The sequence below is a fragment of the Nyctereutes procyonoides genome, unplaced genomic scaffold (assembly GCF_905146905.1).
Source record: "Nyctereutes procyonoides isolate TBG_1078 unplaced genomic scaffold, NYPRO_anot_genome, whole genome shotgun sequence".
Taxonomy (NCBI): domain Eukaryota; kingdom Metazoa; phylum Chordata; class Mammalia; order Carnivora; family Canidae; genus Nyctereutes; species Nyctereutes procyonoides.
The window spans coordinates 35,395,532-35,410,350 of record NW_026575082.1 but is presented as its reverse complement, the minus strand read 5'-3'; the positions used below and the strand labels follow the sequence as shown (position 1 = coordinate 35,410,350).

The window sequence follows — 14,819 nt, the reverse complement described above, 5'->3', positions numbered from 1 at the left end:
GACTCGATCTCAGGTCTCCAGGATCTGGAGGATCAGCTCTGGTCTTGATCTGGGGGCTGTAAGTTCAAGCCCCACTTTGGGTTCCATGGTGGGCATGAAACTTACTTAAAAAATGCTTTTTTTAATTTAGAAAACAATGAAGCATAGACTGGGGGGTTGATTATGATCATTGGGGACCTGGTGTTAACTTTGATGAAATTTATTACTCTGAGCCAGTCTATTTCACTTTCCTGAGCTTCAGTTTTCTCATAGAAGGTGGAACCAACTATCTGGTTAGATGGTTCTAATTATTAGGGAAAAGTGACAACTAAATGGCACATATTAGTATAATAACAGTGATAGTTTTATTTATTACTGTGATATTCAACATCTCTGTTGAAACAACTATAAATATAAAACATCAGGATGTTTGTTGCTCTAGGCCCTGGGAAAATGGGTGTACATTTGAGAGTAGCTTGAATAGTCTAGTCATCTGACTACACCTGAATTCTCTTGATAGAAAAATCAATCATATTGCTCTTCTTTAGAGTTGTGATTCACATTTTTGTTATAATTTTTCTTTAAACAAATTGCTACATATAGAAAAATGTGATGTTAAGCCCAATAAGAGTTATTTAAATATGAGATAATAGGTATTCAAAAGGTTTCAAGAAAAGTAATGAAACCTAAATTTCAACAAAAGGAGGTTAGGAAAATGATTGATTTCAACAACTATTTTTTTAAGAGTTATTTATTTATTTATTTGAGAAACTGAGGCCTAAGGAAATTAAGTAATTTGCCCGACATCATACAACTAGTGAATCATAGGGCTTGGATTTGAACCTAAGCAGTCAAGCTCCCAAGGCTATGCCATTATCTCTAAGTTCAGCAACCTCATACAATTAAAAATATAAAAATAAAAATAAATAAATAAATAAATAAATAAATAAATAGCTCCTTGTTTCTTCTTAATCTCATTTAAAAATTACATTAGTAACCAAAGGATCTAAAATACATTTTTGTTTTTTAAAGTTCTGCCTAAGTGTTCAATAATCAGCCTAGAAATTTATGCACAAGATGAATGTATGATAACTGGTGTTAAAACATTCATTAATTTCCTACTTGGAGGATCAGATAACTTCAAAGAATATTTCTAACCTTTATTTCTTTAATTTTTTAAAGATATATTTCCATTTTATAGCACTAAATGTCACGTATTTTTAAAATTAATTATTTTTTCATGAGCTTCACATTACTATTCACCAGAAAACAGAGGGCTATTATTATTTTAGTGGTGTTAACAATGTACCTTTGTCATCACTTTTACTATAATTCTACCCTGGTAATAAAATAGTCAATACATTTCTGCATCTTTTTAAAAAAGTTTTTTCCCTAGCAATGTAAGTGTTACTTCACTGAAGCAGATAAACAGGATGGATAATGATTGTTATATGCTCAGTGATCCTTATAATGGGGAAAAGTGGAATGTTCTCTGATCATTCTCAAAATTGGAAACTGACTGAATTTCATTTAGGAAATAGCAAGGTCTCACTATAGGTGACATTCTCTAAAAGCATATAAAAGACCAGAATATATCAGCCTGATCCTCTATGTTAAATCAATCCATAGAGTAGAAACTTCCTTATTTTATGAAAATTGGAGGAGTCTCATATAAATCATCTTTCAAGTTAAGTAAAGATGTCAAGAAAATCTCCCATCTCCAAATGAATTACAGTAATCTCCCCTTTTCTGGGGAGGAGACATCCCAAGTAGATGCCTGAAACCATGAATAATATCATGTGTTTTCTTATACACACATACCTATGGTACATATCTATCCTAAAGTCTAATTTATTAATTAGGCACAGTAATAAATTAACAATAATAACTAAAGTAGAATAACTCTAGTAGTATACTATCATAAAATTTATGTGAATGTAGTATCTCTCTGTCTCAAAATATCTCATCATACTATACTCACCCTTGCGCTTATGATGATATGAGACGATAAAATGACTATGTGATGAGATGAAGTGAAGTGAATGACGTATGCATTGTAACATAGTGTTAGGGCACTACTGACCTTCTACTGATAGTCCAGAAGGAGAGTTTTTGTTTCTGAACCAAATATGATCACAGAAAGTGAAACTATGAAGGAAGGGTCTATTCTTCATTGAATGTTTTACATCCTTTCTATATATACAAAAATGTCAAAAGACCTTGAAAGTATCATTTTCATTTCCATTCTGTCAATTTGCTAGGGCTTACGTCAATGTGGCCAAATCAGACAGTTAGGAAATGAAAATACATTTATCCTATTTTGGGAAGGGGGCTGTTGTAATACATAAACCCAGGCCATTTTTTCATGGTCCAATTCATCTAAATTACTCTAAACATAAAAATTACAGTTCCCAAAAAATACCACTCTGGGGCACAAAAATACATAAGTACATATTTTTGTACTTATAAAAATTAAAATCAACCCTGTGCTTGTCATCAACATATAATGTTTATGACTACATACTCTCTCATACTGAAGGAAGTTTTTAGAAAATAATATATTTTTCTTATTGTACTAGTGGCCCGTTGCTGGTCAGAATCATGATTTCCTGTTTTATTTCAATTTAATTAAATCCAATATATTTACTGAATGCCTATTAAGCACAAAAGTGATTAAGCTGTATTTTCTCCCCTTAATGTCCTTATGTTGTTCAAGTTTGTAGGATGAAAGGAGCAAGGAAATTAAGGGTGATAGAAAAGGATTAACATGATTGCTCACATAGTACATGTTGTATAGAAACTCCTGCATGACAAAGAAGGATCTATTTAAGAAAATTGAAGCTATGGGGTGCCTGGGTGGCTCAGTGGTTGAGCATCTGCCTTCAATTCAGCTCAGGGTGTGCTCATGGGGCCTGGATCAAGTCCCACATCAGGCTCCCTGCAGAGAGCCTGTTTTTTTTTTTTTTTCCCTCTGCCTATGCCTCTGCCTCTCTCTGTGTCTCTCATGAGTAAATAAATAAATAAAATCTTAAAAAAAAAAGAAAATTGAAGCTGAGAAACTGAAAGTGGAAAGAGAACTAGATCCAGATTCTGTCAAAGAGAGGGCACAGAAAATTTTACCGATGAGGAAATTTTGGTAGAAAAAAATAGTATCGATAGAGAAGGAATGTCACGTATTGAAGAAAGAAAAATGATAGCAATGGACCACAAGAGGTGAGAATTTTTAGTTACATCTAGGTGAAGAGAATATAGCACAAAATTTAAAATAAGGCTTGAAGTGAAGTCCATAAGACCAGAAACACTAACACATTTCTGGAAGTGGAAGATCTATCTACTCTACACTGAGAGAGGGAGAAAAGAAGAAAATGTATCCTCTAGGGAACAGTTGTCATCTGAGCATCAGATGTTTCAAGTAAAAATATGTTAATGATAAGAAAACATTATTTGCATTGGAATGAGATTCTCAAAGGTTATGATACACATTAGAAAGGGGAAGGCTCCATCAAGAAGTATAAAAGGATGAGTTGATGTTACACCAAATGGCCATACTATCCCACAGGGGAAAAAAAGGAAAAATAAAGATTTAGAATTAAGAACATCTGGAAAAGATTGAGCAGAAGAAATGAAATCACAAAGTTGGGATGGAGATTACTATTGAACCAAAATGTGGAATATATGGGGAGAGGTGGCACACATGCTCACGTGAACTCAATTGTCTTAAAATAGCAAAGCTCAAGCAGATGCTCCATTCTTTCTTACACACTGTTCCTTCTCCTCCCAATATACTTCACAGAGACCATTTGAGGGCAAACGTCAATGTGTCCTTGTGTTCTCATCTAATTATCTGAACATAGTTAGGTGATAGATTCCAAATCTCAACACCTTCTACAACTTCCTGCAGTACCCTTTACTGATACCCTTTACTGACTAAAAATATAGGGACTTTGTTTAAAACTCTTACTTTCTAATATTTATTGCTATGTGAAAGAAATGAAAAGGGAAAAATATTCTTAGCTAATTAAAATAAAGGTTGGAATCACTTCCATAATACAATATATATAAACTATTAACTTATAGAAGTTATTTTACAGTTCAAATATTATATGACTAAGGTGAAAAATACTTTCTGGGTTGTTATTTCACAACCAGCACTTACCCTGGGGCTGACGGCTGGGGTGGTATATCTGAAGGTCAAATGGCTGTGCACTGGTTTTCTGAATCACGCTGACATTCTGTCCTGTCCACTTATTGGCTTTTGACAAGGTGTTGGTCCTCCAGTCTGTCCAGTAGACCTCACTCCCATATAAAGACACAGCAAAGGGATGGGAAAGGTATTCATGACCTCGAATGATTTCGATCATGGCTGTTCCATCATAGAGGGCTGAATAAATTGCATCTGACCTATGAAAGGTAAATACATCAGCAGTTTATCAAAACTTATTTATATAGTCCATTGGTATTATCACATTACTTAAAGGTCAGGGAAAATATTTTACAAAAAATATTTTATGGATCTCTATATGATTTATAGAAAGAAACAAAAAGCCCATCATAACAAAATAAACAAAAATCACCATCATAAAAAAAATCACCACCATAATAATGAAAACTACCAAAAATCACCACCAATTTTAATGTATGCATGATAAATGCATGTTAGACATTCTATAAGTTTATAAATGCTATCAGAGGAAGATAACAGAAAATACAGAAGAAAAAGATCATTTTTTTAAACCTGGCATCTGTCCAAACTATCCTTTTCTCAAAGTGATCCACAGTTAATCCATTAGGCCAAGCTCCAGTTTTCATGTCTTTGTAGATGGTTTTTCTTCCAGCACCACTCATGGAGGCAGATTCAATGCGAGGAAAATTGGCATCCCAATCTGTCCAGAAAAGAATTCTGAAGAAAAATAAATAATGCTATTGTTTCAGCCATTCAGTTCACAAGTATTTATTGAGTGCATACTATGTGCTATATATACACTGGCTAGATGAACAGTCTCAAAGGAAATGGATGCATTATCTACCCACCTGGGGCTTAGAGTCCAGTGGAGAAGACAGACTAAATAAGCACATGAATATATAATTGCAGCTTCTAAAATATGCTGAAGAAAACTTTCATTATGGCAGAGAATAGCAGTTAAGTGATCTACTTAGAGAAGGTGATCAGAAAAAAAAAAGCACTTTGAGGAAGCTGTATTTATACTGAATCTAAAAGATAAGGAGAACAGTATAAAGTGCATGACAAGCAAAATAAACAGCAGATATGAAAGCCTTAAAATAGAAAAGAAAGTGGGTGATTTGAAGAACAGAGATAAGACCAATGTGGTGAATAAGGAGGAAAAAAGAAGATGGATTTGAAGAGAGCAACCTAATGGGTTTTGCAGGCTAAAGTAATTATTTGAGACTTTATTCTAAGGGAATAAGAAGCACATTTAAGCAAGGTGAAAACATGGTATAATGTACAAGTGGATGATAGTGAGGCGAAAGTATAGTATATCAGGTGTTTATTTTAAAGGAACAAAGATGATAATGTTTTGGGATATGGTAGTGGCAGAGAAGAGAAGTGAATGGATTCAAAGTATATTTTGGAGGAAGAATTGCCAGGACTGTCTTATGACTGCATACAGGGAAATGAGGTAAAGAATGAATCATAGGTGACTGTGTTCCTTGTTTCAGCAAAGTCGGAATAAGGGTAAGGGAGAGGGTGTTCAAGGAATCCATAGATGGAATGGGGAAAATGGAAGAGGACAGATTCTAAGACCTGGAAATTTAATGTGGATGGGTTTGAAGAACAATCAAAAGTTTACTCTTGAATTATTTTTTTATCTTAAGATTTCAAGACATCAGGAAGCTGTGTGGTATGCCAGGGTGAAGTTCAGAGAAGGTAGGGGTGGAGACATGAATTGGGATGTCAGCAGGATGGAGATGATATTTAGATTCACAGCAATGAAAGACATCATATAACAGAGAATACAGAGGGAAAACAGAGGAAATCATTATACTTTGGTATACACAAACATGAGATTGTTAAAATATATTTTTTCATATGAGTAAAGATCATTACTTTTTTTTTTTAAACCGAATACTATTTGAGACTCTACAAATTCATTATGTACAAACAGCTCCACACAATGGGCATTAAGTGTCCCATGTCCTGCATTTGATTTTTAAGGCAACTTAGGCAGTGGATGTTTTATGTTCAGTTGACAATGGTTTAAAATGCTGATGCATGTTTCTATAGTATACTTAATACAGTTACACAGTAATTCCACAATCATTACAACTGGCTATATTTTTTAAGTACTTACTATATGTTAAAAACTATGTTCAGTGCTTTATAGTTTATCTCATTTAAACAATCATGGGGCTATGGCTAAAGTTATCTATGTTTTAGAGATGAGAGAACAAGCTTAAAGAAATGAAATGACTTGGGTCACACAGATAATAAGTGGCTGAGAGAGAAGGAAAATTGGGCAGTCTAACTTCTGTTCTGATGTGTGTGTGTGTTTTATTTTAATGTTCTGACCGTTTTTAATATCTAACTCTTCAATGTCATGTTGCTAAATAAAATAACAAAGGAAAGACATCTGATAGAGGAGTAGGAGCATGGATGCTAACCAAACAATGGTAGTTGCCTTCTCTACTTTCGTAGTAGAATCCAGTGAGTAGCATGGTGATTTGGGAAGGGAGAACTCATAGAACAGGAGAGATAGTGACAGTCCAGCAAATTTTCCTCTAATCAGTTCTGATAATATTTTGGTGAGAAATGATAAAGTTCCTTTGTTCTTCATTATAAATAATTTTGCTATTTTTTAATTTTTCTATATTTTGAATGATCCTTAAGTATATGAATTTGGTAGATTACCTTGGAAAATGAAATAATCTTCTGGAACAAAATTCAAAATACAATTCAACCTATCTTCTTTTTTTTGAATATTATGTTTATATAGGAAATATGGAGTGATGTAAACTATTCATCATGAGCTGAATTTTTGAGAAAGATATAGTCTGTTTTAGGACAGAGAAATTTGAAATATGAAATGAATAAAAGACAATTTAATATAATAAATAGTAAATTTAGTAAGTACATGTGTTAAAAAAACCTATGGTGAACAGAGAAGGAAGATGTAGATATTCTTGATAAGAGCAGCAGCTTATAGACAACTCTGAAGCACTGGCCATCCACAAAATGTTATTAAATGATTATGACAATATATGTTTCTATGTCAGACTACGTGGGATCAAGACTGGTATCTGTCACTTACTCCAGCACATTTAATCTTAGATTCCATTTTCTCATCTCTAGATACAAACTGTAACTGTACATTCTCATTAGGAGCATTTGATAAAGTAATAGACATAAACGATTTAGCACAAAGGATGGCTAGCACACACAAAAGATTTGTGTTTGCATGAGCATGCCACAAACACGTAATCATAGAAATTATTTTTTAAATGCAAAATTTCAAAATATTTCAAAATTGTAAAAGTAATGGAGAAAGAGAGACAGAGGATGCTCAAGTTTAAATGTCACACCAGCATATATGTGGAGGCAGATTCGTTTTATAAAGTAAACATAAATCAAAGCCATGAGAAAAGGATTCAAAGGAGTAGGTCATAGGATTGGGTTTATCTCAAAGAATGACTCCCCAAAAAATGAGTTTATTTATTTATTTATTTTAAGTTTTAGTTTTACGGGTAGCTTTAGAAGTTTCATGGCCTTGGTGTGGGATCATATCCATAAAAATGAGATCCAAATGATTCATTGTTTAATCACCAATATTTGAATAAATTAAGTAAACCCCTGAGAAAGGATAAAACTAAATAATATATCAGGGACAATGTACTGATATTTGTTGAAGCTAGGTAATGGATATGAGGAAGTTTATTATATAATTCATCTTATTTTGTGTATTTAGAAATTTCTATAATAAAAGTTTAAAAGTCTAATAACTCAAAATTAGTATAATAGGCAAATTTTTAAGAATACCAAAAATGCCAGAGGATATTTATAAAATCTCATGGCTAGATACCTTTTTTTCTGAAAAGACTAATTTTTAAAGAATAGATTGTTTATGCAAGAAAAAACTAATTATCTGGAAATACCAACATGTATATAAACATACATATATTGCTTATAAGTTACTTAACATACAATATGATGCCATGAAGGGCAAATGGAACAAAGATTAATTAGTATAAAGCTGGTAGGCTATTCAGTTAAGTAGCTGTCTTTAAAACAATGAATGAAATGAATTATGAGTCTCACTACAAATCTAATTTTGGATGCACACATCTTTTCACTGACAGCAGGTTGTTGTCGCTTCCCTTTATACTTAGGATTAAAAAAATAAGATTTAAAATAGAAACAAGGCTAACATAGCATCAATCAAATTTATGGTGGTATTTGACAGACAAGGTAGAGGAGAGAGATTTGAAAGTCTGAAAAAGATTAGGAAAAATAATCACTGAAAACAAACAGTGAATTTGAGAATCATAGCTAGTCTGAGTATCTGTGGATAAGCCACCACCAGAATTAGGCAAGGCTCTGAACTGATGACCTAAAAACTTCTGAGCATTGTCCTTTGCCTGAGTAACAAATGGAGAACTGGTGTCTCCCTTGTAACTTTCTATTTCTGTCTTATGTAGTTTTGGAAATTCCAACACACATATCAGTAACTCTACAATTCTGCATAGGTTTGTGTAGGTTTACCAGAAATAGGCTCTGTAGATTCTCGAGTATGTTTCCAGTGGACCATAACAGTTTACATTGGGATAATTTGAGTAATTCTAAAATAGGTGATTCCTTCATTTCTTCACTAAACATAGCAGCACTAAGCTGTTTCTTCTATAGTGCTCATAATGGTCCTAATCTTTCATCAATTCAAGTGGGGAAAGTTCCAATACTTTGTATAAAATAACATGCTCTAGAATTAGTTCCCCTAAAAGTGTTCTTTCTTAACTTCACTGTAAGTCAGTTTACAATCAATTTAAAAAGTTGATTTCAAGGATCATTGTTTCATAAAATTCTAGGCACTCTTTTGTATACTTTATAATGTGGTATTTTAAAAGAATCATTTTCCTCTTATTACTTTCTTTTTACGGTTAAAATGTATTAGCATTTCAATGATTGCATTATTTCTTGAAATATACAAAGACTGACTATCTCTTCTTACAGGAAGTATGGAGATATTCAGCCACAATTGCTTTTAAAAAAAGAGACTACAGTCTACTGATTCTACAGTTCCTGCATTCATGGGTTAGTCTGTATCAGGATTAAATTGGGTCAATGGACCATGAACAACTTGTATCATTACAGGCATGAAAGGGCCATTATCATCTATCAGGTCAAGCTGCAGAAGGTGAAAATAAATGATCTTGGCAAAAAAAAGGGTATACTTATCTATAATCTTTAGTTCTTCTAAAAGCAACAATGTCTTTATTAGTTTCATTTAGGAACATTCCCAGATAAAATTAAAATTTTATTTAGATGTTTCACTAATCTTCACAATTACCATATCTGCTTTCACAAATTGCAATTGCTATAGCAGAGTCGTTATTATGACAAATGAAATCTAAACACCAGCAAGGCACCACGAAGCCCCACAAGTACAAAGGCAATGAAAATTCAAGAACTGAAGTGAGTGCCCTTGTAGATTCTGAACTCCCTGGTTCTTCTTACTCCCTAATACTAAGCTTGAGGTTTAGAGGAGATTCATGTACTCTTTCAGGTCACCTTAACAATAACTGCATTCCCTTAAAATGGAATGAGAGAGAAATGGTTCCTCCCTAAGACTCTCATTTGCCATCTTGGAATAACTTGTCACTTGGGATATTGGGTCAAAACCCAGACACTAAACAGATGTGTCATGATGGCAAATATGGCTTATAATGTAAAATGAAGGCCTGTGGATTTTATGCCCAGGAAGCAAACTAGTTGATTAAAAACATTTGTTTGTTGGCATCTGTAAAAAAAAAGGTCACAAAGAACCTTTGTAGCTGAAGGAAACTCAAACGATGTAAACATGTTTTATTGGCCTGATATTATGGCTCATTTTTTGTTGTTGTTGTTTCTCCTCAGCTGTGCTTAGGGAGCAACTTGGCAGGTTGCAAACTTGTGTATTCATTTGTTACTGTAAACAAAGCTTCTAATATTACCCATTAGCTGTCTTTTACTCTATACTTCATTCTTTCAGGTGTATCCTTGTTTTTGTAAGTTACAAAAAGTAAGTTACAAAAGTTGTAAGTTACAAAGTCTATGCATATGCATGCATTTTTTTAATCTAAAAAAAACATTTATTTGGGACAATTATATACACCAAGAGCAGTGAAGGATTTCATAAATGTGGAAACAACTTTGTGTGCCATTAGAGAGCTTATTATGCAGTAGGAAAGATAATAGTATTTTCAGAAACCATAATTCTAAAAAAAAAAATTGTCCAGATTTATCCTGAAGTAAAATTTTTCAAAATAATGTGTCTTTAGAGCTCGTATCAATTTTGATTCACAGCTGCTGTATGTATTTCATGAATTATTTGAGAAATAGAAATTTTATGTTTCTATTTGAATAGATAGCACTAAGGCAGTAAGCTGAGTTTAAATCAAATTAAATTATTTTTTCAATGTTGCTTTTCTTGTGCTTAGCTTTGCAGTTCAGTGTGTGTATGCGTGTGTTTTCATGCTCGCATGTATTTTTACTATGCTCTCAGCCTACTTTATGAAAGGTCCAATGTTTAAAGATAATTATGGACTTTTTAATAAAATGTCCCAAACAAACCTGAAAATATTTTCATATTTGCACTGCATTTTTAAATCTAATTGCTACAACTAGGCTTTACAAGCATTTATATGAACTTCATATCTTAATTGTATCAATCCACTGTATGATAATTTTTAACAATAGAAAGCCCATCATACAGTGACACCCAAACTTGTCAATCTTTCGGTTTCTTCCTAGAGTTGAATGAATTAGTACTGCCATTTGAATTTTGATTATGTATACCAACAGCGATTTTATAAGTATATTTCTTCACCCATTTTTCAAGTTAAAACTTATTATGACTGTAATTTTATGAATCATTTTTACAATTTCATGGTAGCAATTAGTAATGGAAGGCATCAACTTTCCTAAAAGCATTATCAGGTTTTTTTCTACTCAGAGGCTAGCTTTTTGTACTTTCAACTCTTAGAGGATATATAACTTCTAAAGATCTTATATCACTAGAATAGTATCTGATATTTTCACTCAAATAGTATTTGTGGGTGGTGTGCTGTTTCTTCTTCTTCTTCTTCTTTTTTTTTTTTTTTCCTTCTCTCAGTTTGGATATTCTACAAACTGAGATGATTTTATCCTAAGCATTGTCAGTTCAAAGCCATAGAAAATAAAGTTGCAATTCCCAGATCTACTGCTTTGTTTGGTCAAACTATTTTCAAAACTTTCATATGACTGTTTTGTTCCTTTTGTTTTTCTCACTGTGTGCCATCTATAAATTTTCAGAGCCCTCACTTTTTCTACCATGTTGGTTGGTGTACATGCTAAAACCACAACGTTCTCCAAAATATCACTTTTCCTTATACAGAACATTTCTCCTGTATATCAGGTGCTGGTACAACTTAGATAGTTCTTAGAGGTGAAAAATTTCACACTGGTAGTTGTTACACTCAGTGTAAAACTCCCGTTGATGATGAACCTTTATGGGAAGCAAAGGGTCAAGATCAGCTATTTACTTGCAATCTCAGGAGTGGTCTCTTAATTTAAAAAAAAATATTTTATTTGACAGAGAGAGTGCAAGCAGGAGGAATGGTAGGCAGAGGGAGAGGGAGAAGCAGGCTCCCCACTGAGCAAGGAGCCCATTGCAGAGCTCAGGGCTGGATGAAGGGCTGGCTCCCAGTGATGTTAGGAAGGAGTTAAGGGCAGATGGGCCTAGGCAGGGAGAGATAGGGAAAGGCCCAAAGCCAGGCTCCCAGAAATCTGTGGGCTCCCATGAACCCCAAAGACACTGACAGGCCCCAGAATCAGGCTCCTATCCATCCCCCAAAAAACAAAGATAAGACAGTAAAAACAGAGAAAATAAGCTCCAAAATGTTAGGGAGAATCCCCCTTTAATGGCTAGTAAGTAATCACAGAAACTCCCCAGACCACAAAGAAATAAGTCATGACGGTGTTACCAATAGTCTCTGCTCAAACCAAGACTGCACAAGCATCTCAAGGCTGTGGGCTCCCTGGCTAGGTTCTCAATAAAAGACCACACCCCCCGCCCTCAAAAAGACCAACCCTACAAGCCCTGTGGCAACCCTGTCGGGGCCCCTCCCCTTCTGAATGCTTTCTCTGTATCTTTGCTTAATAAACTTGCATCACTTTGCTCACTCTCTGTTGCCTGTGAGAGTCATTCTTTGACTCCATGAGACAAGAACCAAGCTCTCCCTTATCACCAGGACCCTGGGATCATGACCTGAGCTGAAGCAGATGCTCAACCAACTGAGCCACCCAGGAACCCCAGGAATAGTCTGTTTTAACAAAGGAATTTCTCATTAAACATATCTCTTCCCAGTGAACTGGAATTATAGGAATTAATGAATGAAATGGGCAAAGTGTAAACTGTATAAATGAGAGAACCCATCCTTAGGTAAAAGATATAGCTACTGCTTTGCTCTTTGCTGCCAGGTCTCTCTGTTTCTTCAAAAGAAGCCAGAAATCCAGGACCGTATACAAAATGTCTCAGTATTTTAAGCTCAGGCCAGTGATTCAAATAAATGTAAAACACCGTAGAGGTAAAGCAAGCATATTAATGAGAGTTGCCAGTTTGTAACCTTGCTCTAGGCAAGTTGCTTTGGCCCTTTACTTTCTGAGTGTGAACTGAGGAAAGGAAGAACAAAGAAACTTCCCAATCTATTGATTTCTGAGCTCAAGCATACACCAGAGCACACGCCAGAAAATGTGGTCAGGAAGCTGACTTAAACACAGGCTCCCTTTTCTCTCTTCATTAAACTCCATCCTTGCTGACTCCCCTTCCTCATTGGTGCGTCCTCGACTTTGTCTTCCTTACAGGTACAGAGACAGAAAAATTAATAAATAAGAATAAAAATAAAAATAAACTAAAAAAACAAAACCCAAAATCTCTTGATCTACTAACCTTTAGCCTTGACAATGGTTTTGGATTGACAAAATAATTACCAAGGAAATAAATAATTCCCATTAATAACAAAGTATTTTCAGTTACATATTATCTTCTACATATTTATGATCTCCTCAAAAACAATCAAATAATAAAGATATTATCCATAATTTATGAAGGAAAAAACTGAAATTTAAGGGAATAGAGTTGAGTAGATTCCCCAGGGAATAAATGACAAAATAGGAACTGGAACTCTTGTTTTCTGGCTCTAAAACCAGCATCTCTCTTCTGCTCTTTCCCAGAGGAACACACAAAGAACATTGTGCGCGATAACTTGAGTTACTCAACATTTGACCCTGTTCTCAAGAATCATGTGCCTTGTCTTTCCAACAGTCAGTGTCTCCTCACTGGAGTCCTTCAAGCTTATACTAATTCTTTGAAACTGACTCCAAATACTTACAAAATACATAAGAGGTGGTGCGGTTAACATCTGTGACTGTTTGGACCAAAGACTGGCCCTGTGGTTTGCAACCATTAGAAACAATTATAGCATCTCTTTGGCAGGTCAAAGAGAAATTCATTAAATTACTGCTTCAAAATTGAGTTGCAATCACTTCCAATAGGCCCTAATGCCCATATTTGGAAAAAAGATATTTCTAGCCTCTAAAAAGTACCTACGTAAGCAACCTTACAACCAAATTTATGCTAATAAACTTAAACTGGTTTAAGTTTAAGTTTATATATAATTATACATACACACAGACATACATATAATGCATATACACACATATATGCAATGCACAAGGTAAGCAATCCTACTCATAATTTATGAGATAATTGAATTCAATATTAATTTAAAAGTTGTTTTTTTTTTTTTTTTAATGCCAAAGTGAATTTGTAAAAGGCAAACTTTTTTACCCGTATCTTGGGTCCAAAGCGATGGCCCTGGGATGTTCCATGGCTCCAGCTATGAGTGTAGTTCTTAAGGAACCGTCTAGTTTGGCCACTTCGATTTGGTCCAGATTGCTATCTATCCAGTATATGTTGCCTGCTATCCAGTCGACTGTCAATCCTTCGGGAGTAGCCAGGCCATGCTCCACAACGACTTCTATTGCACTGACTCCTAAGAGAACAAAAAAAAAAAAAAAAAGGAAACTAATACTTTTACCTATTCAAGGAACCTGTTAAGCAAAAACAAACAAATGGCAACAACAACAATAAAAACACCTCAAAACCCAAAAATGTCAATTTAAGAGTAGTGCAAAGTTTTTAAGCATTATACTGATTTTGCAAGATGTATTACTTGGCACAAGGGAAACTAAGAAGACTCCAAATTTAGAATTACTGAGCTTTCCTACCAGAAATTTTTAATTTCTTAAGCCCTTTCAGTGACAGGGAAACGGAATTTTTAAATAACTCTTGAGACTTACAATATTTAGATTTCAGAAAGTTATTTGTTTCCGGCTTTTGAAATAGGACATAGGATTTGGGGAATAATAATGATGTGCTGGTTAAAATTAGTGCAATTTAGTGTCAACATTGATCTTCACGGGTAGAATAAAGAGAAAAAGTCCACCTGGGGCAACATGCATTATAGCTAGTCAGCAGCCACCCTTTTCTGAAGCATGATAGATAAGATAGCTTTACTGCACTGACCCTTAAAGATAAGCCCCAAGTCATACTCCCCACCCCTCCTTGGCCCAAAAGACTTATAGGATATAA

The 14,819-nt window shown here is 34.3% G+C and overlaps 1 protein-coding gene across 1 annotated transcript in view; it reads right to left on the bottom strand.

Moving 5' to 3' along the window:
• Positions 1-14,819, bottom strand: part of LOC129514645 (low-density lipoprotein receptor-related protein 1B) — a 1,831,349-nt gene that overhangs the window by 590,449 nt on the left and 1,226,081 nt on the right. The window contains exons 25-27 of the mRNA XM_055333402.1: positions 14,016-14,220; positions 4,715-4,879; positions 4,136-4,380 (exon numbers count right to left, since the gene is read on the bottom strand). Of these exons, the coding sequence (XP_055189377.1) occupies positions 4,136-4,380; positions 4,715-4,879; positions 14,016-14,220 (615 nt within the window). The remainder of the gene's footprint in view (positions 1-4,135; positions 4,381-4,714; positions 4,880-14,015; positions 14,221-14,819) is intronic.